General features: G+C 43.4%; 1 protein-coding gene across 6 annotated transcripts in view; it reads right to left on the reverse strand.

Annotated features, from left to right (window-relative positions):
- LAMA2 (laminin subunit alpha 2) overlaps window positions 1-27911 on the reverse strand; it is a 1237914-nt gene that overhangs the window by 1037836 nt on the left and 172167 nt on the right. For all 6 annotated transcript variants that reach the window (XM_077486899.1, XM_077486900.1, XM_077486895.1 and 3 more), the window contains exons 2-3: window positions 23882-24052; window positions 150-262 (exon numbers count right to left, since the gene is read on the reverse strand). In XM_077486899.1, the coding sequence (XP_077343025.1) occupies window positions 150-262; window positions 23882-24052 (284 nt within the window). The remainder of the gene's footprint in view (window positions 1-149; window positions 263-23881; window positions 24053-27911) is intronic.

Genomic DNA, 27911 nt, shown 5'->3' on the forward strand with positions numbered 1-27911 from the left:
TGCCGAATCGCAAAAAAGGGCTTGGTCAGGAAGTGGGTAAATCCATCCAGGGCTGAACTGATTAAGTAAGTGTTACATAAGTGGAAGACATTTTCCAATAAGATTTCCTCTTTTCCATATTTGTCAGGTAAGGAACATAGTTTGCTTACCTGTTGTAGATCCAGCGTGATTGTCACATAGTGGTATTGCACTCCATTTTTAATGCTTGGACTTTGCCACCATGATTTCTTACCATTGATAGCATGGGCAATTGGATAATGTACTATAAAAGAAAAGAAAAAAAAGTGTCATTTTCCATATGCTAATTACATCAGATGGGAAATAAAATATTCAGTTCTTTTTGTTCATCTGCATAATTAGGAATTAGGATTTGTGAGTCAGCTATTTGCTGAAGATTTGTTTTATTAGAACTGGCTAATTTACTGTGTAGAGAAAATGCTGAAAATACAAGTCACTAAATTCTTATTTACAATTTTTTTTATTAAGCTACTCTTTTTCAGGCTACCAGCAATTCATTTTCATTACTATATAAACTAATAAATATCCATTTTACTATTGACTGGCTTGAAGTAGATGAGTTACATTTTTTATATTAGTCTCAGAGAAAATTGAGTACTGTCCGTGATACTTTTTTTATTTGCACTAACATACAATTTTTCAGGACAAGCTTTCGGGTATGTCCCCTTCTTCAAGGTCCAAGCAGTACTGATTTACAAATTTTTAAGCAGAATGTAAAAAAATGTATTGTTATATTATATTAGTCTCCATATACTAGAAATGGTCCTCCTAGTTGCCTGTGATGGCCTTTCATAAGACACGCAACTCTATCTAAGATCACTGACTACAATCAGAGTACAAAGGGTACAGTATATTTCCCTGGCAGTTTAAGAATTATGTGTCATTAGAAATAAAAAAATGACTATAAAAAGAAATTTAGTTATGCATGTGCCATACCTGGCAGGTCAGGGAATGCTTTGCTTTCATTAAGGAAATTCAAAGTGGCACTCCACACTGACTTTTCCGATTCCCAATGGGAAAGTGCATGTATTCTAGTTCACAAGTGCTCAATTAGAAGGCAGTTGCAAGAAAACTCATACAAACTTCTGTTATTAAAGGGGGCTCCCGGATTCCGATAAGCCCCCCGCCCGCAGACCCCGACAACCAACGGCCAGGGTTGTCGGGAAGAGGCCCTTGTCCTCATCAACATGGGGACAAGGTGCTTTGGGGTGGGGCTCCAAGGCACCCCCATGTTGAGGGCATGCGGCCTGGTACGGCTCAGGAGGGGGGAGCCACTCGCTCGTCCCCCCCCTTTCCTGGCCGGCCGGGTAGCGTGCTCAGACAAGGGTCTGATGTGGACCTGGGGGGACCCCCACACCGATTTTTTTCGGCGTTGGGGTTCCCCTTTAAGTCCATACCAGGTGGCGGGGTCAGTGACGTCTCCTACCTGGAGACGCGCTCAAAATGAGGGGACTTTTCTCTGGGGCGGGAAAAGTCCCTTCATTTCAAAAGTATGGCATACGCACGGCCGGATTGTCCGCCGAAATGCGAGTCCAGCAGGAAGATTGGAGTGCAAAACTACTTTCTAAGTCCGCCGTACTTTTGGGTAAAAAAGTCTGCCGGAGGCTACACATGGGGGATTGTCCGGCGGACTTGAGTTTGCCGGACTTTTCCACCCGATTGTTTGATCGTGTGTACGCGGCATAAGATAAACCTCACCCCAGTCTAGCTGTCTCTTGCACATCTCCAATTACCCTATAGGTAAATACAAGCAATCTCTTACAAAATACCTCTTTAAAGACTGCAAAGTCTTTAATTCCTAATCACTGAAAAACCCAAAGTGTACCCTCGAGTAAGGAGAGGTTATGAGCTATAAATTACGTTTATGAAATAGAGAGACCGCTTACTATAGCGAAAGAAACAACTGCTAATTTTCATAAAACTTGGTCAGCCTGGTTTCAGTTCAAATACAGGCTCTTGATTATCTGTCAATTTCAACCTGTACTTCACGAGCGCCTGATCACCTGCTGTCTTTGGTATGATAGGACTGTCTTTTGCCCCCTTCAGGGGCTTCTTCCTTCTTTTTCCTTTATCTTATCATAACTGTTAGTCCCAGATTATTGTTAACTGCATTTACATTTTAGATAAAAAAAAAATTTTGGTAATAAATTTTATGTTCTTTGCTTATGGATTCAATAGTGATTGTAACTACGGCATAAGAAAATAAGAAGTATTGACATTGATATTTCTTGCTAATTGCTTTACAATTTCCTGTCTTTCAAAAATCATGCAATAAAAACGTGGATTGTAAAAAAAAAATAAGAAAGTGCAAAGTGTTCTCTAAATGGCACCTGCGAAAAGTTCACTAAGTAGTTTGGCACAGGACCCCAAAGTTAGCTGCATTCACTGTAGTAGTTGTGCCTACTACAGTGATTTCCAGTTTCCACAGGGATTGGCCAGGAATACATACTTACATGTGTCTAAGCTGGACCAATATAACTATGGTAAAATATGATACCTAATCTTCAGCATTAAATAAACACAAAAGCCACTTTTGTGGTGAAATATCCTTTTTACAATGACATAATCAATATGGTGGCCACATGCGTGTGGCCTGCATGCCTGATGACAACTTGTTTTAATTGCCTATTCAGACTTTCCTTTTGTTGTGCATTGTGTCAAGGCAGTCTATTCATTTTGAATTGGCTGCCAACATACCAAAACACAAACAAAACAAAGTACATGCAACATTTTTTCCAATACAGCATGCTAAAATGGACAGTAGAATACAATGCATTACATGTGTGTCTATGCCGCTTTGCCTATTGAATTTGGGGTGCCAAATAAATGGCACCACAATGAGTAAACACATGTTACTATACTTCACCATGACAGATAAGATCAATGACCACACATGTGCTACTTTCCTGAGTAGCAGTTTGAGTTAAAGCTTAATAAATATATTTAAACATTGGATTGCATTTTCCATTTACAAAGGTTTGCCACTTAAAGTGGTTGAAAAGCCACTATGATATAATCATACGTTCCCTTCTGTTAAATAAGGGCATGTGCCCCACTGCATGTGTTTCATAAAAAAATATGCAGATTTCTACCTTATTTCAGAGCACCTCCTGGTGCTCACATGACTGCTCGCCTCTCTTTTCTCCTGGGCTAACAAATACAGTGGAAGGGGCCAAGAACACCTACTGACGTCAGCCGGGAGGAGGGGAGTAGAGGAGGAAAGCAGCAAGCTTTTTTATATTTTTTATAAAACACATGCAGGTGGTGGGGGGGGGGGGGGACAGAGGAGAGTCGCGGATTACGGATGCATATAAACTGACCAGGGTGTCAGGCCTCAGCAGCTACGATAAACCGTGGTTTATACGGGGTGGGGGGGGGCAGAACCAGGCAGAACCAGGCAGGAACAGTCAGATATTTTACTGTATATGATACAGGGGGCCAAATTACACAGCACACAAGCATGCTTTAAGGGAACAGGATCTTTTTTTTTTTCTAGGGTAACAAACACTTTAAAGTCCAACTGGACAACTGGAAATCAACTAAACACATTTCAGGTACACGATTACAAACAGTAATCCTTACATTTTTTTATTATTCTTTGGCAGCCTTCCTTATAGAAGGATTCTTGCCTTCTGAGTGGAAGCAGTGGTGTCTCTGTTTATATGTAACACGCTCCCAATCAGACCTCTAGCTCTGTAATGAGCAGAGCTCATGTACCTTGCTGATTGGAGGTCTCTAGGTCTCACTCAGCAGAGGATGTGTATGACCTCTGCAAAGAAACCATTGGTTCCCCCAGCCAGCAAGAGGTTTTCTCTCCAGCATGATGGCATTGGACAGGTTGTGGCTACTAAAAAATACAACTGTAAATCTTTGAATAGTTTTTGTTTTGGTGCATGCATAGGCTGATATAACCTGGATGGCTTTAAGGGACATTTAATTGATTATTACTAAGCAAAGTAAGTGAGGGGGGTGGGGAGTGGTAGAAAAACCTGTAAATTAGAAGTTCAGTGGCAGAAAAACAATTTTAGCAGGTCTATATTGCTTAGACTTCCTCTGATTTGCATGTTGTCTTTTTGACTGCAGTTGTGATAGATTGAATATTGGTATCACACCATGTTGTCAATGGTCATCTGAAAGACTGGTCCTCTGAAAGACTGGCTACAAAAATGACAATTAAACATCAAGCAGTTCACTCAGCAGATCAACTCTATGAGCAATGACTGCAAATTGAAAAGCTTTACTGTCATTTTCTTACTCCTTACATTCTTCCTCTACTTTAAAACTCAAATCCAGTCAAAATACGTTTCTGCCCTAGTTTTCATTTTGTGACCTGCATTGGGAAGATTTTTCCTTATTTCTTGACGTGACATCTGTGCAAGAAATTGAGGCTATGGCAGTCACCTGAACAAGAATAAATGCACAGTAATAAAAACAGAGAAGTTCCAATACTTCCCCACATTACTTTAAAATTATTATTATTATTTTTTTATCTTTGCCACCATTGAAGAGCTTTTTCATCATTTTTTGTTCTAACAAGAAAAGAGAAAAACCTCTGCAAGAGAGAGAGACACAAATAGCAGTAAAAACTTGATAGGCTTTAACCCCTATGCTGCCTCCTAAAACAAAATGGAAAAATTACATTGGTTTTCAAGTATATGTACATCTTACTCAGAACAATAATTCAGAATAAGTGCTGTCTGCCAGTAGTCCCAGTGCATAATCATGCACACAGGGGTGATAACGCTACCACAGATAATTGTTTAAAACATACAAACAAAATGTATTTAAACCTTTGGCAGGTGTATTATTACATTTCCAGCTATACATGTAAAATGGAATTTTGAATTCAGGTACATTTTAATGAAAGAGGATAACACTTAGATAGATAGTAATAGGATACATTGGTTTAACTTGTAGATCCTTGTAATTTACAAGAACACTTTGTAGTATGACCTTCAGAAGATGCTTTACATATTTGCATAGACCATGCATGGTTTTCTTTACTTCCAAAACAATACACAGAAATGTCCTAGCTGCTTTGCCTTAGTGCATTGACCTAGGATATGTTTAAAAATGTAACACTAAAAATGTGAAAATGTCTGTATAGTTCAACAAAAGGTTATTGGTAAACTATTATTCATTCTACCCTTCCGTTCTCAGAAACACATTCATGTGAAATGTACCTATTGTTAGTGGACAGTGCAGCCTGCTATTAGTTTTGCTTTGTTATCTGGTATATTAAAAAGAATGTACTCTTTTGATGGAACTGTACCATTGTGTATTAAATTTGTACTCTTTTAACACTGATTTGTACTCTTTTGATTGAACTGTACCATTGTGTAAACCATTCTTAGATCGGTTTTCATCTCTAAATATACTTTTTACACTGATGTTTGTTGCATTTAACTTTTTCTCAATAAAAACTGTATTGTGAAAAAAAAAAAAAAGAAAAGAAAAACAAAACCGGCTTTGTATCCATGCCAGAACTATAAATATTTTTTTTTAATTTTTAATTTTTTATTAGAATTACAGAAAAATTGATCCAACTTTGGCTTGTTTGAAAACAAAACAAAGCAGCCAAAAGCAATGAGCATGATAAATTCGATCTAATTCCAATATTCATTCCAACCTTCTCGGGTCAAATGGATGGTAGATTTAGTAATGAAAAATAGTAGATGAATGAACAATTAATTGTAATCCTCATTATGAAGGCTTAATCCTAATTAATTTGAGGCTCTGATAAATTGCTGGCATTTGAAGTGAAGTAGAAATTATATCTTCCATAAGGACAATGCTGAGACGTTAATGTGGTTAATGTGGTTTGAAATGTATCCTTCATTAACTCTTGGCATATCTGCTTCATTTACACAACAGCTACAGAGTTTCTGTTTATTTAAAACTGCAAAGTTTTCTCTTATTCCAAGCTCAATATAATCTTACATTTTAGTTTAACAAACCCTATATTGGTCAAATACACTAGGTTTACAGGTATTAGCAATTTAAAGTGGGGCTGAGCTCAAAAACTGAATATTTGCAATGCTAAATGGAACATCTAGAAATGTTAATTGTGTCTGGGTAAAACCCGGAAACATTTACCTTGAAATTCTTCTGAGAAATAACAACCCATTCTCTGGTATATGAGTGTGCCTAGTGTGCCTCCTGTGTCTACACCTCATACCTGTATATCTGTAGCGTGATTTCTAAGGTACAGCTGTTTTTGATTTGGTGATGTCATTACTGCACTGCTGGCTGGAGAGGAACCTGCATTGCAATCATTTCCCTACTTTTCCTACTTTTTTCTTTCTGTAGAACTGTGTGTCTTCCACCTTTCCTGCTGTTTCTTGAATATTAACTTACCAATTTGTAGATTAGAAAGTAATCAGGAGGGCAGCTCTGACATGAGAAAGCAAATTCTTGCTTCTGCCAAGATGGCTGCCTTCACAGAAACACACAACACTAAACAAGATATGGTAAGTCAGTGATGGGTACCACTACTGTAGGTCAACCGCAGCAATACTTATGACTACAGAAAGGTAGACACTACTCCAGGTTGGTCTGATGTATGATCTCCCACACTATCCTCAGTCCATCAGGTGTAATGTCCAACTCATCAGCTGAAACCCAGGATACATGAAGAAACTTTGGATGGCTGCACTTTACAAAAGTACTGCATTACTAATATCCATATAAAAACACATCATATACAGGCAAAACACAGCACAGGAAGTGTATAGAAGAGTTGATGAGTTTCACACTAGTTTAGCGATTATATGTAACCTATATTAAAAGACCAGTATGGTGGCCTGAATTTATGGGAGGAGTCTAGGGATGTGTTCCATGTCGGTTACAGTGCAACATCACTAGGCAGACTCTTCCCAGCTCACTGCGTGGTTTATGAGTCTGTGTAATCCGAATACCCAGGTGTTGCGGCTTCTTTCGTGGTCTTCGTCGGCTTCTCGCTCGCTGACGCAGGTAGGATTCAAACCCCCTTTTTCGTACCATATGTGATGTTGCGATTTTTTTTGGTTCCTACCCCGTCAGTTAGTTCATTGATAAATTTCGCAAGCCCCAAGTCGTTGTCTCCCGTCATTGTCTCGGCTCAGGCTTTGCAGTTTTGTAGGTTCCCTCAGCTTCATGTTTCACCCGTCGCGCAAATGTATGACTCATTTATAGTTCGCAAGGCTCTGAGTTGCCGTCGGCCATTGCCCGACATCACTCGGTGCAGGCATCACCAATTCACAGGTCGATAATCTTCTTACCCATTCATCCCACAAATGTACAAATTATTAGTCATTTTGTGAAGTTGTCGTCGGCCGTCGTCTGACATCACCCGGCACAGGCATCACTGTTTTGCAGGTTCCATAGACTTGTCACTCATTTGTCATACAAACATGCAATTAATTTGTAGTTTCAAAAACGCCTCAGAGTTTCCGTTCGATCACTGTCCGACATCTCCCGCCACAGGCACCACTTATTCGTAGGGTCCATAGCGCTGTTGCTCTACCATCATACCAACATACAACTTATTCATAGATTTGTAAACCTCAGAGTTGTCGTTCAGCCGTCGTCTGACATAACCCGGCAGGGGTACCACTGATTCATAGGGTCCATATCCCTGTTGCTCATTTATCATACCCACATGCAACTTCCTCCTAGTTTTGCAAGCCTCCAAGTTGTTGTTCGGCCATTGTCCGACTTCACTTGGCACAGGCATTGCTAATTCATAGCCACCATTTCATACACATGGTTAGTTATTCCCAGTTACACACTGGCGCCCTCGCAGGGCCGTGACCATTACATGACTTACAACTCAGTGCATAGGCCACGCAGCAATTAACAAGTTTACCCTGCACAAACTCCACACCTGCCCATTCGAATATTGGTCTCACTGGCGGCACAGCGATTCTAATTTATGGCTAAACAAATGTTCTTAAACAGGCACCATGAGCTTCCACAGCACAGCCTCCCCCTCAAGGTTCTTGCCACTCATGCTACTTATTTACCAATGCACAGGCATCACGAGCTTCTGCAGCATGGCCTCCCCCTCTAGGTTCCTGCCATAAGCTCTCAATCGCCATTTGCCCCACTCATTATCACCCATTCTCACTCACTCAAAATGCATGCCTTTTCCCAGGTCCCAAAACGCCAACATAAATCGGCATGCCTCATTTTCTAGTCACGACATTCATTCACGCTACTCGGTCAGCGTGGCCTTGGTTATCCCTACACATGTCCCTTTTTTATTTACTGCTTGTTTTTGCCTTCCTTTGAGGCTAATTTCTTGCAACATACATTGCAAGCACATCTCCAGTGGCACACATTCCTGCCACTCACATTTCATGTATATCTTCTCCATAGGTCAGTGAGGCCAGGTTGTTCTATCCTGCACAAGTTTGGCCATTTTTCTCACAGGCTATATACGTACATATACCCTGTGGTTTGTGTACATTTTTACCCGGGGAGTTTGTCAAATTTAAAGGGGAGGGGGCGGGTTAGAGGTCTCCTTTACACCAGGTTAAACCTGGACCTCCATGTTATCTTTTACAGGTTCCCAGTCATCTGAGTAGACTCAGACACAACCAAGACCTTTTTCTATCAGGGCACATGTCACCTGTGTAACACAGGGGTCACACTCTCACATCACCGAGTTTGTGCTGGCCTTCCACATGTTTAGGGACGTTGTGTGCTTGACCAACCTCAGCAAGAGGGAAGAGCTGGACTTGTACCTCCGTGCTGTGGTTGACTTGGGGTACAAGTAAGGTTCTGCGTTCTAGGACTACCACCAATTGTTCACAGCCAAAGCCGCAGCCAAACTTGCCCAGTTCCAAGCCAGCATGAATTAGAGCATCATGGACACCAAGGTGTTCTGTGGCAACTTTGCGGGTTTGCGATCCCCACTCTGCTCCCTTGGCCAGTCCTCCACCCATATGGCAAATCAGTGCTCTAATGCAGATACCAGATGCTCCTTGACCTTCCTCTCTACTTCCAGAGCCGCTCAAGGCATACCTGCCCCCATGAAGCAACCCTAGGTGCACAATTTGGGATGGCCTATCCAGTTACCAGGCAAAGTGCTAATCTGCAACAACTAGTATATCAGGCTTCCACAGACAGATTTTCATCACTGGACCAGATGTAAGGTCTGTAAAACAACCAAAAAACCAGGCACAAATAAAAAGATCTCTCACTTCCAATCATCAGTTACCAAATGAGAATTCAAAATAAAACCTCTTATCATGTGTTATTCGGATCACGTGACTTATGCTTTGGAGTGTCTGTGTTCCCTACATTATATGGGTAGAACCACATGCCAGTTAAGGGTTAGAATGAATGAGCATCTTGCAAACATTAAGAAAGGTTTCATTAACCATAGTTTCTCTAGACACTTTAAATCTTTGCACAACAGTGATCTGACTCTTTTAACCTTCTATGGTATCGACAAAATATTCAAACATTGGAGGGGTACACACATGAAGAGAGCCATCTCGCAAAATGAAGCCCATTGGCTGTATAAATTTCGCACTATGCAGCCTCTGGGGATGAACATAGAATTCAATCTAAATAGCTTTTTGACAAATGATTGAATCATCATCATGTGTGTATTCCTTTTTCTTCATCCTTTTTTCCTTGTTTTTGTTTATATACATCCTTTGATGTTGTATTTTTAGGTATCTTGTCATTTCTGCAGAGATATTTATTTTCTGGTACTAAGCTTTTGCTATTTTCCATCAAATCTTGATTTATGATTGACTGCTATGATTTATTCCCAATGTTGTGTGTGTAAAGCCGCGTACACACGTAGCCGTCTGTCCGACGGACTTAGTCTGGCGGACTTCCCGCCAGACTGTCCGTCGGACTTTCCGAACGGGCTACTTGCCCACACACGGCACTTTTTCAGCGGACTAATACGGCGTACTAAGTCCGCCGTACTATCCGCCCTACTTTTGAAATGAACGGACTCGCCCACACACACGGAGGAAAGTCCGCTCATTTCGAGCGCGTCTCCAGGTAGGCGGGGCGAAGGAGACGCCGCTGGCCCCGCCACTTGGTATGGACTTAAAAGGGCAACCCCAACGCCGAAAAAAATCGCGTGGGGATCCCCCCTAAGTCCACAACAGACCCTTGTCCAAGCACGCTACCTGGCCAGCCAGAAAAGGAGGGGCGAGCGAGCGCCCCCGCCTCCTGAGCCGTAGCAGGCCGCGTGCCCTCAACATAGGGGGGTGCCTTGGAGAAGGGGGGCTGCGCGGCCCCCCCACCCCAAAGCACCTTGTCCCCATGTTGATGAGGACAAGGGCCTCTTCCCGACAACCCTGGCCGTTGGTTGTTGGGGTCTGCGGGCGGGGGGCTTATCGCTTATCGTGGGGGGCTGGTTATCCGGGGGCCCCCTTATTAAAGGGGGCTCCCGGATTCCCCGCAGACCCTGACAACCAACGGCCCCCCCTTTCCCAAGGCACCCCCCATGTTGAGGGCACGCGGCCTGGTACGGCTCAGGAGGGGGGGGCGCTCCCTCGCCCCTCCTTTCCTGGCCAGCCGGGTAGTGTGCTCGGACAAGGGTCTGTTGTGGACTTAGGGGGGACCCCACGCCGTTTTTTTTCGGCGTTGGGGTTGCCCTTTTAAGTCCATACCAGGTGGCGGGGCCAGCGGCGTCTCCTTCGCGGGCCCCGCCTACCTGGAGTCCCGCTCGAAATGAGCGGACTTTTCTCCGGGCGGGAAAAGTCCGTTCATTTCAAAAGTACGACGGACTGGCACACACACGGCCGGATTGTCCGCCGAAATGCGAGTCCGGTGGTATGATTGGAGTGCAAAACTACTTTCTAAGTCCGCCGTACTTTCGGGTCAAAAAAGTATGCCGGAGGCTACACACGGGGGGATTGTCTGGCGGACTTCAGTTTGCTGGACTTTTCCACCCGCTTGTTTGATCATGTGTACGCGGCATAAGGGTTACTAGCTGCAAAGTAATGTGAACTGGCACTGCGGCTGCGCAAAATGAGTCTTCCTTTTTAAATTACCACGCCCCCAATCTTGTGTTTTTTTAGACTATAAATAATGTGTATCCTAATGACCAAGGTATGCTTCCTGAAGACGTAATCATGATACCTACGTGGAAGCCACATCCGGCTTCCCTGGTTGTCACCGCAGGCTGGTGGAACGTACGCCGACCACGGAGGTGGATACCTGGTGACCATGCATAGTCTCACCACAGATGAGCTAGCAGCCCCAGTGCCGGGTAGGAACCCCTAATTGTAAGCGTCTTCTTGGTTCTTTTTATGTTTTTAGCTTTATTAAATAAATTGTATTATGCTATGGATCTCTCTGCTATTTTCCATATATTCCAAGCCTAAACCCCAGGGAGAAAGTTTGTCGTATACATCTCCAGTCCATCTATGTGAGCAGGCGCTACCCTGCAAAAGCGTCTTTTGACTTTCTTTGTAACAAAATAAGTCAATTACATCTGGTAAGCAGATTTAATATACAGCACACATTGGGTGTCCTGTATATTATCTTTGGTGAAGGACTTCTCACTACTTCTTTAGAAAATTGCCTACACAGAAGATTTTATTTTGTTTATGATAGAACTGTGTTCTATCATTTTTTGCACTTTATATATCAACGTTGGCCACAATGCACTTGATCGATTGAATTGGCTTTTTCATTCCTATTATTGTTTTTTTTTTCACTTTATTGGTTTTACATGCATGATTATTGTATGATAGTTGACACCATGTTTTTATGTTAATTAGTAGTCACTATCTAGCGCCCTATACACATCACTCAATTGTTTTTGATTACTATTTATCAAATTAGGGGAGCAGCTTAATTTAACATTCACATTTTATATTATATTTATTTGGCATGAAGTATATACACCTATTTCCATATTCTGTGTTAAGCCTTTCTGTCTGTATATAAATATACATTTGGGGTCATGTAATTGTGGAGTTTTTTTTCTTTTTTTAGTTCTCACATGAACATATATTTTTATATACATGTTACAGACTTTACATTTTCATTCAGTTCCACCCTCCAGTCACGAGTACCGTATATACTCGAGTATAAGCCGAGATTTTCAGCCTCTTTTTTGAGGCTGAAAGTGCCCCCCTCGGCTTATACTCGAGTCATCGCTGTCTGCCCGCTCGATCAGCGTGTCGAGCAGACAGACAGCGGCCATTCTATTCAAAAGCCGCGCCTCCGGCTCCGCCTTCGCCTGTGATAGGCGGAACACTGAATTTCCCAGCAGCCTGTGTTCCGCCTATCACGGACATCGTATCATCCTCGTACTACGGACGAGGATGATACGACGTCTGTGATAGGCGGAACACAGGCTGCTGGGAAATTCAGTGTTCCGCCTATCACAGGCGAAGGCGGCGGCGCAGCTTTTGAACTTTACAATGGCCGCCGACGAAGAGGGCACGGGACGGAGGCAAGGGAAGGCACGGCACGGGACGGGACGGCGGCGGCAAGGCACGGCACGACACGGGACGGATGCAAGGAGGCAAGTCACGGCACGGGACGGAGGCAAGGAGGCAAGGCACGGGACGGAGGCTCGGGACAAAGGTAGGCTGGACACACACACACACACACACACACACACACACACACACACACACGGATGGAGACACACACAGGGATGGATGGATGGATGGATGGAGACACACACACACACAGGGATGGATGGATGGATGGATGGAGACACACACAGGGATGGATGGATGGATGGATGGAGACACACACACACAGGGATGGATGGATGGATGGACACACACACACACAGGGATGGATGGACGGACACACAGGGATGGACGGACACACAGGGATGGACGGACACACAGGGATGGACGGACACACACACAGGGATGGACAGGCATGTCTCACCCTCGGCTTATACACGAGTCAATAAGTTTGCCAGTTTTTTTGGGGGTAAATTGGGGGCCTCGGCTTATATTCGGGTCGGCCTATACTCGAGTATATACGGTAAGCACTAAAATAGCACGAAACACATTGACTATTCTATACACCTCTGTGCTTTTCTTTGTCTGTATATATTATTTTATATGGACATTAATAAAGTGGTACTTTTTTGGAGTGCAGCCTTTCAAAGTGTATCCAAAATACTTATGACTAGTTTTTGCCCTCTGCTGGCCTTTTTGGGTCAAACATTCTGCAATACAGGTCCTCTTTAACTGTTAGCCCTAGTACACACGGTCGGAGATTCCGTCGGAATGTGTCCGATCGGAGCGGTTTGTCGGATATTCCGACTATGTGTGGTATGCATCAGACTGTTTCCGTCGGAATATCAGTCGGACCAAATTTTCCAACTTGCTGGAAATATTTTCTGACAAACTGCTCCGATCGGACATACTCCGATCATGTGTAGCCTACTCCGACAGACAAAGTGCCACACATGCTCAGATCAAATTCCTAGACCAAAGCTATTGGCTACTAGCCTGAACGTAGTCCCATCGTAATGAAATAACGTCATCACTAGGGATGAGCTTCGTGTTCGACTCGAACATCGGCTGTTCGTCCGTTCGGCGAAGTCCGAACATTTTGGTCCGTTCGCGCCAAATTCGTGTGGCGCTCATGGCCCACAATGCACTGCGATGGCGCAGTGCATTGCTGGCTCATGATTGGCCAAGCATGCACTGTGACCCCGCATGCTTAGCCAATCGCAGCGCCAGCAGCGAGGAGAGCCATGATTGGCCACAGGCAGGATGCCTGTGGCCAATCATAGCTCAGGCTGTGTAGTGCACGCCAGCGTGGCGGCCTTGTGTAGTGTGTTGGCGTCTGAAGCAGTGGGTGTTCTGTGTACCTTCAACACAGTACACACCGATCGTTTTCGGACGATTTTCGATCTTGCTGTTATGTAGTGGTTGTTGTCTGCGTGCCCTGACCACAGTATATACCGCTATATTCACCTCACCTATATAGCTAGTGATCTATCTTTTATAATAGAGCTTGCAGTCAGTAGTGTTAGGAGCTAGTGCGTGCTGTCTGCGTGCTCTGTACCCAGTACATACCGCTATATCCACCTACATAGCTCTTCTCTATTTGAGACCACTTGCCATCTGCAGGAGTTATTGGAAGTTGTGTGTGCCTCCAGCACAGCACAGTATACATCTGTATATACCCCTTTATCTCTGGTGTTCTATAATAAAGGCATCTGCAGGAGTTAGTGGGTGTTGTGTGCCTCTAGCACAATATACACTACCCAACTGCTTTTTTACCCAACTCCCTTCAGGCCATTACCATGTCTGGAAGGCCAGCAAGGAGAGGCAGACAGGCGTGAGTCAATAAAAGAGGGCAAGCAGGCTCTGTGTCTAGAGACAACAGTGCTGGTCGTGGACGCGGTGCATTGTCATCAGCACGTGGCCATGGCACACGCTTGTCCTTCTTTTCGGCAGCTGGACATGTTGAGCCGCAACATGCCAACGACTTGGTAGAGTGGATGACCAAGCCCTCTTCATCCTCCTCATCCTCTCTCACCCAGTCTCAGGGTACTAGCAAAGCAGCTGCCAACGCATCGTCTTCCCTCCTGTCAATGTCATCATCAGTGACTCCTTACCTAGACCCACCACGTCCTCCTGAGGAGTCTCCTGAACTCTTTGAGCACAGTGTTGGGTACATGCTCCAGGAGGATGCCCAGTGTTTTGTGGGCTCTGATGATGACACTCAGCTAGAGGAAGGCAGTAGCGTGAGCGCAGAGAGAGGGGATGCTCAAGAAGGACAGCAATCTGGCAGTCATGTTCCACAAGCTTCAGCATACTGCCAGGTTTGCTACAGCGATGAAGAGGGAGGGGATGATGAGGGCACTGACTCCACATGGGTGCCTGGAAGGAGAGAGGAGGAGGAGGAGGAGGAGGCACATGTCCAACAAGGCAGAATGCCCTCCGGGGGCCAGCTTAGGGGCAGCACACCGCCTGAATCACACCGCAGAGCTCCGCCTGTGCAGGGCACTGCCTCTGCGCGTTATTCTAAAAGTTCTTTGGTGTGGGCCTTTTTTGAGACGAGTGCATCAGATCGCACCGCTGCTATTTGCAACATATGTCTCAAGCGTATCTCGCGTGGCCAAAACATCAGCCGCTTGGGCACCACATGCTTGACCAGACATATGTTGACCTGCCATGCAGCTCATTGGCAAGCGTACCTCAAAGACCCACACCAAAGAACAAAGCGGACCTCTCCTTGCTCCTCATCAGCTGGCATCTCCAACCCCACTAGACCTTCAGTCCTCTCTGAAACCTGCTCTGAGAGGAATGAAGGTGTAGAATTAGGTGTGTCACAGCCAAGTGCTTCCGGGAACTCTGCTAGCGGTACACCCATGTCCGATTATAGCAGGCAAATGTCCCTGCCCCAGCTGCTGGACCGGTGAAAGAAGTTCACTCCCAGCCATCCACATGCCCAGCGGTTGAATGCTAGCTTGGCTAAATTGCTAGCACTTCAACTGCTGCCTTTTCAGTTGGTAGACTCGGCCCCCTTCCGTGAGTTTGTACAATGTGCGGTTCCTCAGTGGCAGGTCCCCAAACGCCATTTTTTCTCACGGAAGGCGATTCCGACTCTCTACCGGCATGTGGAAGGCAATGTCCTTGCCTCGCTGGACAGGGCGGTCAGCGGTAAGGTGCATATTACCACTGACTCATGGTCCAGCAGGCATGGACAGGGACGTTACCTGTCTTTCACGGCCCATTGGGTCACTCTTCTGGCAGCTGGGAAGGATGCAGGACAAGGTGCAGTAGTGTCGGAGGTTGTTCCGCCACCACGCCTCCAAAATGCTACTATTGGTTGTGACACACCTCTCTCCTCCACCCCCTCCTCTTCTTCTTCCGCCATGGCCTCTTCCAGTGCTCTGTCCTCAGAACCAGCGGTGCTTCGTAGGCGTTCCAGGGGCTACGCAAGTACACAGGCAAAACGATGCCATGCCGTGCTTGCGCTGGTTTGTTCGGGGGACAGGAGCCACACTGGGGCGGATGTTTTGTCAGCTCTGCAGGGGCAGGCCGAGAGGTGGTTGACGCCACGCCAGCTTAAGCCAGGAATGGTGGTTTGTGACAATGGCACCAACCTCCTCTCCGCCCTCCAACAGGGACAACTGACCCATGTGCCCTGTGTAGCTCACGTCCTTAACCTGGTGGTGCAGCGGTTCTTGGGCAGGTACCCCGGCTTACAGGATGTCCTGAAGCAGGCCGGGAAAGTCTGTGTGCATTTCCACCGATCATTTAATGCCTGTGCTTGGCTGGCTGAGCTCCAAAAGGAGTTGAACCTGCCCAAGAACCGCCTTATATGTGACATGCCCACCAGATGGAACTCAACGTTGGCCATGCTGCAGCGGCTGCACAGCAGAGGGCCATCAATGAGTACCTGTGCGACTACGGCACCAGGACAGGGTCAGGGGAGCTCGGTTTTTTCTCACCACGCCAGTGGGGCATGATCAGGGATGCATGCACTGTCCTGTCACCGTTTGAGGAGGCCACAAGGATGGTGAGCAGTGACAGTGCATGCATCAGTGACACTGTACCTCTTGTCCACCTCTTGGAGCATACGCTGTGTGGAATAATGGACAGGGCACTTGAGGCAGAACAGAGGCAGGAAGAGGAGGACTTCCTTGCCTCTCAAGGCCTCCTTTATCCAGACAGTGTTCCTGCTGTGCCACCCATCACACAGGAAGAGGATGAGGAGGATGATTGTGTCAGCATGGAGGTGGAGGCTGGCACTCAGCATCAGCAGCAGCAGTAGCAGCAGTCTTGTAGGGATGATTTACAGTCCCAAGAAACACGTGGACTTGTACGTGGCTGGGAGGAGGTAGCTGCGGATCATGTTGTCCTTAGTGACCCAGAGGACTCCGGACCGAATGCCTCAGCTAACCTACGCTGCATGGCCTCCCTGATCCTGCAAAACCTGCGGAAGGATCCTCGTATTCTTCGGATCAAGGAGAGGGACCATTACTGGCTGGCCACTCTCCTTGATCCACGGTACAAGGGTAAGGTTGCCGACCTTATCTTGCCATCGCAGAGGGAGCAGAGGATGAGACATCTCCGGGAGGCCTTGCAGAAAGGTCTGTGCAACGCGTTCCCAGAGACTGGGAGGTTACAAACTCCTGGTCCTGGACAACGTGTTGCTGAGGCATCGGTCAGAAGGAGCGGTGGAGAAGGTGGCCCTCTGACTGATGCTTTCAGACAATTTTTTAGTCCGCAGCCCCAAGGTATGATCGGTTCCAGCACCCATCGCCAGCGTCTGATTTACATGGTGCAGGAATACCTAGGGGCAAGGTCAGACTTGGACACCTTTCCCACCGAAAATCCTCTGGCTTACTGGGTCTTGAGGATGGATCACTGGCCAGAGCTTGCACAGTATGCAATTGAGCTACTGGCCTGTCCTGCATCCAGCGTTCTTTCGCCAGTGCCTAAGGCCCAATTTTTCTGCCCCTGTTTAACAGGGGCATTTAATTACAATTTTTGATGCAATGCTTTGCAGCAGGGCTAATTCCTGCAATAAAACTAGAGTATATGGAAGGGGTTGCAGTGTGGTGGCACCAGCACCAGTGCCTAAGGCCCAATTTTTATGCCCCTGTTTAACAGGGGCGTTTAATTACAATTTTTGATGCAATGCTTTGCAGCAGGGCTAATTCCTGCAATAAAACTAGAGTATATGGCAGAGGTTGCAGTGTGGTGGCACCAGCACCAGTGCCTAAGGCCCAATTTTTCTGCCCCTGTTTAACAGGGGCGTTTAAGTACAATTTTTGATGCAATGCTTTGCAGCAGGGCTAATTCCTGCAATAAAACTAGAGTATATGGAAGAGGTTGCAGTGTGGTGGCACCAGCACCAGTGCCTAAGGCCCAATTTTTATGCCCCTGTTTAACAGGGGCGTTTAATTACAATTTTTGATGCAATGCTTTGCAGCAGGGCTAATTCCTGCAATAAAACTAGAGTATATGGCAGAGGTTGCAGTGTGGTGGCACCAGCACCAGTGCCTAAGGCCCAATTTTTCTGCCCCTGTTTAACAGGGGCGTTTAAGTACAATTTTTGATGCAATGCTTTGCAGCAGGGCTAATTCCTGCAATAAAACTAGAGTATATAGCAGAGGTTGCAGTGTGGTGGCACCAGCACCAGTGCCTAAGGCCACATTTTTCTGCCCCTGTTTAACAGGGACATGTAATTACAATTCTTGATATAATATTTCACAGGAGGGCCCCTTCCTGTGCCCACCCAGAGTAACGGTGAGGACTTATAGTGTTGTGGCACCAGCACCACAACCACCAAAGGTCAATTTTTCTACCACTGTTCAACAATGGCATGTAATTACAATTCTTGATATAATCGTTCACAGCAGGGCGCTCCAGCGCCCACCAAGAGTCACTTTGAGGGCTTACAATGTTGTGGCAAAACCAACACCTTGTTCCGCCATTTGTGCAGAGCATATAGGGCAGGCCCCTACTTTCAAACATCCAATTTACAAACATCTCCTACTTGCAAACGGAAGGAGACAACAGCAAGTGAGATGAAAAAAGATGGACGACAAAACAAATTATACAGGGGTGATAACCCTTCCCTATGTTTTCCAAAAAGCTTAAAAATAGTTCTTTTGACTGGAGCTACACTTTAAAAATGTACCAGTTGAAAATTACAAACAGATTCAACTTAACACAACAAACCTACACAGTCCCTGTCTTGTTTGCACCGCCTGTATACTGCTGTTCTGAGTATATAGGGCCTGGGTGCCACACGCATTTCCTTTTTTTAATATGGGTACAGGGTTCCCTTAATATGCGTACAAGACCCAAATAGGTTGGTAATGGGCAGGGAGGGCTACCCATGCCATTTTTCTCAATGATTTTCAACCATATTGCAGGAACCAGATATAACATTAAAACCGCAAGCAGCTTTAAATGACATTATTTCCGTTAAATGTCATTTTGTGCAGGGACTGTTCTAAACACGGGAAACATGTGGCACTTCACAGGCATACTACAGACACCTCCCAGGCACCATATTTAAAGGAATATTTCACTTTTTTTTCCACTTTAATCGTCATTAAAATCAGTGCTCCCGCCAAAACGGCCGTTTTTAAAACTTTTTTTTGCATTGACCCATGTCCCCTGGGGCAGGAGCCAGGTCCCCAAACCCTTTTTAGGACAGTATCTTGCATATTAGCCGTTAAAATTAGCACTTTTAATTTCGAACGTTCGAGTCCCATAGACTTCAATGGTGTTCTAACGTTCGTACGAATTTGGGGTCCGTTCGAATGTTCAGGTGTGAACCGAACCGGGGGGTATTCGGCTCATCCCTAGTCATCACGTTATGTACAATCGGATTTTCCGACAACTTTGTCCAACCATGTGTATGCAACAGTTTCGGACAAAATCCAACGGATTTGGTTGTCAGAATGTCCGACCATGTGTACAAGGGCTAACACTGTAGAAGGAATCACCAGCTCATATAACATCGAATCCTACTATTTGTTAGAATACATTTCTTTTTACTTTCCTGTAGCATCTATATGCAACAGTCAATTTATCATCTTGGCTGTTGACTGATAGATTTAAAATTGCAGAGAGACTGTGAACAAATATACAGTATATGATAAAAGATTATTCAATTTTACTTATAAGAATGTTGATGCACTGTGGTTATCATTTGTGATTTCATATACCATAGTCAATTAAATAATAAACAGCTTATGGAAACATAATGTTCAAAATGTTAAATCAGTTCTTAACAGATGACAAACACTTTAGGAACAGCCAATATGCAGGCACGCAGCAGGTTTTACTTATGTGCATGCCTGCTTTGGTTAGTGAGACTTGGTGGGAGAATTACTAACCAGTGTGCTTGGCTACAGAAAGATGATTAATGGCAGGCTGCACTCCTTACAGGAGGTGTGTTCATTAAGTAATATCATAAGGTAATCAATCAAATGGTCAGCAGGGACAATGTCAGTAACCTCAGAACACAGAAGAGGCATAGGCCATAAAACCAGTTAGGTTGTTCATGTTCTACTTTCTAGATTGTTTTCATCCCTTGGCCATAGTTGAAAGCATATTATTATTAAAAATAATGTGGCTGATTTATTTGAAAATTGGAATATCACTTTCAGAGTGAATCTTCACTTATGTTAATAAAGGAGGAGAAAAAGTACAACTTTACTTTGTAAAAAATACCCAATCATGTGCAAAGAAAATGTAAAAAAAATGCATTTTTTTTTGTTCATGATTGGTCAGCACAATTTCACCTCATTCAAGTGAAAATTCCTTTTGCTTTTTTTTTTAGCTTAGTGAATTAAGTGAAGCTGTAATCAAACATCAATCATTCAATAATGTGCAAGCAAAATATGTTTTATCTTAATTTCCCTTGCACATGATAGGTATTCTCTGCAAAGTGAAATTTCACATTGTTTGACTATGATTAGCAAAAATTCCCTTTGCGGAGTAAAATGTTACTTTGGAAGTTAACATGCTCTACTTCTTTAGTAAATCAATCCCAATGCATTATCCTTACTATACTAAAAAAAAAAAAAATAGCAAACAATTATATTGTTTAGCACCTACATCTTTTATCAAGGGATATCTGGTGACACAACATTGAAAAAATAAAACAACTAACCAAATAAAAAAAAAAAATCCACATCTTTATATTCCAGTAAAAAATCGATATAGTAATACTACATAGTAATTATAAAAATAGGGCCTAGGATGCCCAAGGCAGGACTTAGGGTGGTGGGGGCCCCTGGGCTTGAGTCACTTTCGGGCCCTACCTTCTGTACATTACCGTATTTATGGACGTATAGCATGCGCTGGCGTATAACACGCACCCAAAGTTTAAGAGGGAATTTTAAGGAAAAAACGTATTTAAATGCCCATCAATGCAGCCTTATCAGTGTCCATCTGCAGCCTTGCCTATCCATCTGCAGCCTTGTTCAGTGTCATTGCAGCCTTGTCATTTGCAGCCTTGCCCCAGTGTCATTTGCAGCCTTTTCATTGCAGTCTTGGCGCCGCCGAGATACAGAGTCCTCTGTATCTTGGCGGCTCTTGGGTCCTCTCGCAGTCCCGAGCGGAGTTGACAGTAGCTCGGCTTACAGTCATGCCCAGTCTCTGTGTTATGCCCATCATAGGGCGGAACTGGGCGTGACTGTGAGCGGAGCGGAGCCAAGTACACTTGGCTATGTATCTCGGCGGGGCCCCCTATTGGGCAGGGCCCATGGGCTTGAGCCCAGTCAAGCCCAATGGTAAGTCCGGCCCTGAGGATGCCTGCCACCATACCACTACCATTCTCTGCGATTTAGAAACCATGTGTGAGTTGCACAGATCTGTCTCCTTTTTTAGCACTGTAAAATTATGAAACAATCTACATGTATTTTTTGAGAATATATTTTTCAGTTAGACTTTTCACCCTTGCCTCTAAGGAAGTAAGGTCCTGAAGAAATCAATGATGCGAAATGCTTTAACCTCATGGACAAATAATAGGCACAGATACTTTTTAATAGCATGCATGTTTTCTTTTTTTAATGTATAAGACTTTGCCTATTGTTTTAAAGCTGTGTTTTTAATACATTTTGTAATAAATATGTTGTACCTTTTATATGTGTAAAGTCCTCTTTGTACTAGTAAAGTCCACACAAAATTGTGGCTTTGGGGAAATATATATATATATATATATATATATATATATATATATATATATAAAACATGCGCCATATTACCAAAAGTATTGAAACGTATTGGGATACCTGCCTTTACACGCACATGAACTTTATTGGCATCCCGGTCTTAATCAGTAGGGTTCAATATTGAGTTGGCCCACCCCTGCAGCTATAACAGCTTCAACACTAAGACTGGGGTGCCATTTAAGTTCATGTGCATGTAAAGGTATCCCAATACTTTTGATAATATAGTGTACTCTGTATCCGGAAAGTATTCACATCACTTCACTTTTTCCACATTTTGTTATGTTACTGCCTTGTTCCAAAATGGATTAAATTCATAATTTTCCTAAAAAAAAATCTACACACAATACCGTATACCTTATATTGACAATATGAAAGAGGTTTGTTTGAAATCTTTGAAATGTATTAAAAATAAAAAGCAAAAAAAAACATATTTACATAATGTAAGTATTCATAGCCTTTGCTCAGTGCTTGTTGAAGCACCTTTGGCACCAATTACAGCCGCAAGCCTTTTTAAGCATGATGCTACAAACTTGGCACACCTATTTTTGGACAGTTTACCCCATTCTTCAGGTTTAATGGGGAGCGTCAGATCTCTCCAGAAATGTTCAATTGGGTTCCAGTCTTGGCTCTGGCTGGGCCACTCAAGGACATCCACAGAGTTGTCCCATAGCCCTTTCTTTGTTATCTTAGCTGTGTGCTTAGGGTTGTTGTCCTGTTGGAAGATGAACCTTTGCCCGAGCCTCAGGTCCAAAGCGTTTTGGAGCAGGTTTTCATCAAGGATGTCTCTGTACATTGCTGCATTCATCTTTCCCTCGATCCTGACTAGTCTCCCAGTTCCTGCTGTTAAAAACATCCCAACAGCATGATGCTGCCACCACCATGATTCACTGTAGGGATGGTATTGGCCAGGTGATGAGCAGCGCCTTGGTTCCTCCAGACATGATGCTTGCCATTCAGGTCAAAAAGTTCAACGTTTGTTTCATTAGACCTGAGAATTTTGTTTCTCATGGTCTGAGAGTCCTTCCGGTGCCTTTTGGCAAACTCCAGGTGGGCTGTCATGTGCCTTTTGCTAAGGAGTGGCTTCCATCTGGCCACTATGCCATACAGGCCTGATTGGTGGAGTGTTGCCGAGATTTCTGTTCTTCTAGAAGTTTCTCCTCTCTCCACAGAGAAATGCTGGAGCTCTGCTCTGCTTCTTGGTCACCTCCCTGACTAAACCCCTTCTCCCCCAATCGCTCAGTTTGGGCAGGTGGCCTGCTCTGGGAGGAGTCTCAGTGGTTCCAAATTTCTTTAATTTATGGATTATGGAGGCCACTGTGCTCATTGGGACATTCAATGCTGTAGAAATATTTCAGTACCCTTCCCTAGATCTGTGCTTTGATACCATCCTGTCTCGGAGGTCTACAGACATTTCCTTGGACTTCATGGCTTGGTACGTGCTCTGACATGCACTGGTAACTGTGGGACCTTATATAGACGGGTGTGTGCCTTTCCAAATCATGTCTAATCAACTGAATTTTACACAGGTTGACTCCAATCAAGTTGTAGAAACATCTCAAGGATGATCAGTGGAAGCAGGAGGCACCTGAGCTCAATTTTGAGTGTCATGGCAAAGGCTGTGAATACTTATGTACATGCGATTTTATTTTATATTAATATGCAAACATTTCAAAGAAACTTCTTTTACATTGTCATTATCGGATATTATTTGTATAATTTTGATGAAAATAATGAATTTATTTAATCCATTTAGAAATAAGGCTGTAAGATAACAAAAAGTGAAACACTGTGAATACTTTCCGGATGCACTGTATTTCCTATGAGAACTCAAAAAGAATATTCCACAATTATGACACCTACAATTTTTGATGGTTTGGTTTAGGACCAGTTGTTTAAGATACACAAGGACATACAGATTCATGTGCCAATGTGTACATTTTTACATTTTGGTATAATAATGTGTTAAGCCTCTGTGTCTGTAATGTAATATCAATTTGGGGTCATGTAGTTGTGGAATATTCTTTTTGAGTTTTTTATGTGAACATATATTTTTATATATATGTTACAGACTTCACATCATTTTGAATTTATTGTTAATTTATTGATTGTTGGTATTTGGGACATGATTACTATGCAGTATTACAATATAGTAGTAGTATACACATTATCTTTACTAAGAAATAGTAAACAATTATATTGTTTAGCACCTACAGCTTTTATCAAGGGATGTCTGGTCACAGGTGCGGCACTGTGGATGCCTCGCAGGTTGTCCATGAACGTGCTCTACCATCTTGCAAAACATCTCAGGTCCATTTTCACCACATGTGGCATTTGCTGTGATTATGGCATTAGAGGCAAGATTGAGAACTGCAGGAAACAATCCTGGGAAAAGGAAGAAAACAGTTTGATTAAAGGGTGCTCTTGTCATCTCAGAGAACACTTATACAATTTTCTTCATGTTAACTTTGTAACTTCACCAAATGTAAGGTATACTATTCTCGAAAGTAAGTGGTATTTCAAAATGGAAAAATGCATTGACAGCACAGACCCGGTTTTGTTATTTTATATAAGATTAGCATACATTTGTAAGTATAACACACTTAACAAAGTTTTGATCTATGATATATAATAGACATGAGACTAGAATGTTGGATATGTTGGATTGAAAAACTTGTTTTGAAATGTCATGAGAAATTACTTGCTTGTCACCCTAATGTATTTGCTATAATGGGTTCATATTCCATATAAAGATTAGAGTATTTTCATATAATTTGCATAACTGACCACTTTTCAAAATATTGTGTTATCTATAAACATGCCATAGGACTAGGTTCTAGATGTGAATAATTTAGTTTGGGCTGTTTGTTTGTCAAACCCAAAGTCTAAGCCCTTGTACACACGGTCGGAGAATCTGTCGGAATGAGTCTTATCGGTCCGTGTCATCAGATAATCCGACTGTGTGTGGTATGCATCGGACTGATTCCGTCCCAATCTCCGTCCGACCCAATTTTCCAACATGTTGGAAATATTTCCCGACCAACTGGGCCAGACGGACCTAATCCGATCATGTGTAGAGCATTTTGATCGGACCAAGTGCCACGCATGCTCAGATCAAATTCCTACATCAAAGCTATTGGCTACTAGCCTGAATGTAGTCCCATCGTAATGAAATTACGTCATCACGTTCTGAAAGATCGGATTTTTTGCCAAATTGGCCTGACCGTGTGTATGCAACAGTTTCGGACACAATCCATCGGACTAAATCCGACGGGCAAAATCCGACGGATTTGGTTGGCAAAATCTCTGACCGTGTGTACGTGGGCTAACAATTATGAACTTTATTATGAATCCCATTAAAGTCTAAATGAGAATCGAATTTCAAAAAGCAATTCTGTCCATTTTCAAGTGTAATAGGCAAGGGATTGTCAAACAGAGGGGACAGGGAGCTAGGCACATCATGGAGAATATGCACCAATGTAAAAACAATTTTAAAAAATAAGGTACAGTGGGAAAAAAAGTTTCCCATTTTATGTGACTTCAAGGGCAACAATGGAAATACATTACTTAATTACGGTATATTACATGCTTTGGAGATGCCTTTAACCCTTTGCCATCAGTGCCTCTTGGCCCTTTAGGGGTTTCAGATGCCAGAAGCCAGGGCAGGGTTTATGATCATGTGACCATCCTGATTGGCTGTCACAGCGGTTTCATGATCAGAAAGCTACTTGCGATCAGAAGCTTTCTGTTAGTCGCCAGTAACTGTGCTGGGAGCGCTCAGGGAAGACAACTTGTAGTTATCAATGAACTACGAGGGTGCTGATGTGCAGCCTTGTTTTTTCATTGACACTTCCTCCAGATTTTAAACTAAAAGCTTGTACAGAGGTACAGGAAAGAAAGCTAGAGTACAGGAGCCTGACATTGCACCTGTGATCCACTGATCTCAGGTGCAGTGCTTTGCGGGCTTATGCACGAAAAATAATAAGGTGAACTTATCATTAAAATTAACTATGTATTTACTAGCTTTCATTTTTTTAAAATATCTGTTAAAACCATTAAATACTATTTGTTTACTTGGACTACAATTTTTATAAACTTCTTTCGGGACCATGTCTGCAGGGTCACACAAACACACTCATACCACACATACAAATGCTTCCTGAGTCTTCTTGCTTTCATCAGATATGAAACAAACAAAAAAAAAAATTTAATAAAAAAAACAAAACACAATGTCCTTTTCTGACTACGGGGAACATAAAGTGCTGTGATGTTCCTTACTGCTGACTCGGTGTACTCCTGTGTGCTGTGCTGTAGACAGCCTCAATTGTAACAGTTGTTGTTTCTGGAATAGACATCATTGCAAACTGACACACTCTCCTTAACCTCCCTGGCGGTACGATTATTTTGGATTTTAGGTGCTAAAAGCGGTACCATTATTTTGCATGAAAATATGGCGTTTTATATTGTAGTCCTGTAATTCTTAGGAATAACTCTCTTAAATCTGTCCAAACCAGAGTCTAGCAGACATCCTGGGTATAATAAAGTTTGAAAAATGAAATCATAAATTATAATATAATAAATAACTATAAATAATTGTACCAAATAATAATATAACAATAATAAAAATTATTCAATAATGTAATCAAATCAAAAACACTGAAATTTGCTCAGTTGCAGTATTGTCACTGTCATTACTTTTCAATATTTGATGACGGATCTCCCCACAAATCGCTATCGCTCAATTCTGCGAGTGATTCCAATTTATTATCGCTGTTTTCTAGCTGGTCTAAAACCATTTTTGATATAAAGTGACAGTTTGGTTGCTATGGACAATCTCCAGTTTCCAGGCAGAAAGAACAGTTTTTATTATATAAAACTGCATGCAGGACACAGGGCAGACCACTAGGGACAAAGGGGATGTGAAATATTTACATACAGCAATGTAATCTGTAAGATTACATTATACTGTATGTATACTGTGTGTTTCACTTTTTGAATTTGGCGCCGATCTCCGTCCCCGTGCGTCGCAACGCTCGCAGGGAACGGAGATCAGCTCCGTGATAGATCGAGCGAGACACGGCTCGCTCGTACAGCGGGGAGACAACGCTGGATCCGAGGGAGAAGGTAAGTAAACCTCCTCCTGGATCCAGCGATGCAGTCCCGAGTCTGGAATACCGTCAGGGGGGGTTAAATAGGAAGACTCCAGTTACACTTTGTGTATTAAACAATGGGGATGACAAAACTCTCTTTCTATCTGACCCCATACTAGTTTTCTTAAATGTTAAAGCTGAATGAAAAAAAAAAAATGTTTCTCTTAAACTTCTGACTTTAAGTCCTCAAAATAGTTAGATCTAAAATTAAGGTGACCCTGTCAAGTGTTTTAAAGATGCCAATCCCCTGCAATAGAAAAATATGATACTGAACTTTGTTTGACATTTTGAATGTCTGTGTCCCCGCCTCATGCTGTGGATACATACTTTGACCCTTACATCATTATAGGACACAGCAGTAGATTAAGGGGGCAGATGGGTGAAGCCACAGCACACAGAAGGGATTACAGGCATCCAATATTCATAAAAGGTGTTGAAGGATGAAGAGTATTACACAGGATGAGGCACTAAAATGGAGAGGAGATTGGAGACACTTTCCACCAGAGTATAATACCTCTATTACTAAGAGTTGACCTCTTTAAGAACATACTGGATAGCAAGCAAGCTATGTTGCATGAAACCCCCAAATCCCAGTAATGATATGCAATATGTATTGTGAGAGTTAGAGCACCTATCTCTGTTAAAATACGTGTAAAATGGACACAGGACTCTCAAAGAGGCATTTTGAGAAGTTCCAGGAGAAGATTGTTGAGCAGAGAAAACTATGCTTTAAGTCTTCTCTGGATTTTGTAAGTCTGGATTGGGGCTGAAAACTTGAAGACTTCAAAGAGCATTGGGAGGGATGGAGTCTTCAGTCTTGTGTCTGGGCTTTCCAGAAGTTCTGCAGATTGTGTGTATGTCCAGGTGCACACACTCATTTTAAGGCAGATCTGAGCATAGCTCAGGAGAGTTGGTGTTGGAGCAGTTGCTGCAGCCAGGAGGGAGGTCTGCTACCATTTAACCACTTTCAGACCGGACCATTTTGCTGGTAAATGACCAGAGGTCTTTTTACACTTTGGCACTGCGCTGCTTTAACTGGTAATTGCGCGGTCATGCAATGTTGTACCCAAACGAAATTTGCGTCCTTTTCTTCC

This window comes from Lithobates pipiens, unplaced genomic scaffold (genome assembly GCF_037356315.1).
Source record: "Lithobates pipiens isolate NorthernLeopardFrog02 unplaced genomic scaffold, aLitPip1_a1.2 Scaffold_18, whole genome shotgun sequence".
Lineage (NCBI taxonomy): Eukaryota > Metazoa > Chordata > Amphibia > Anura > Ranidae > Lithobates > Lithobates pipiens.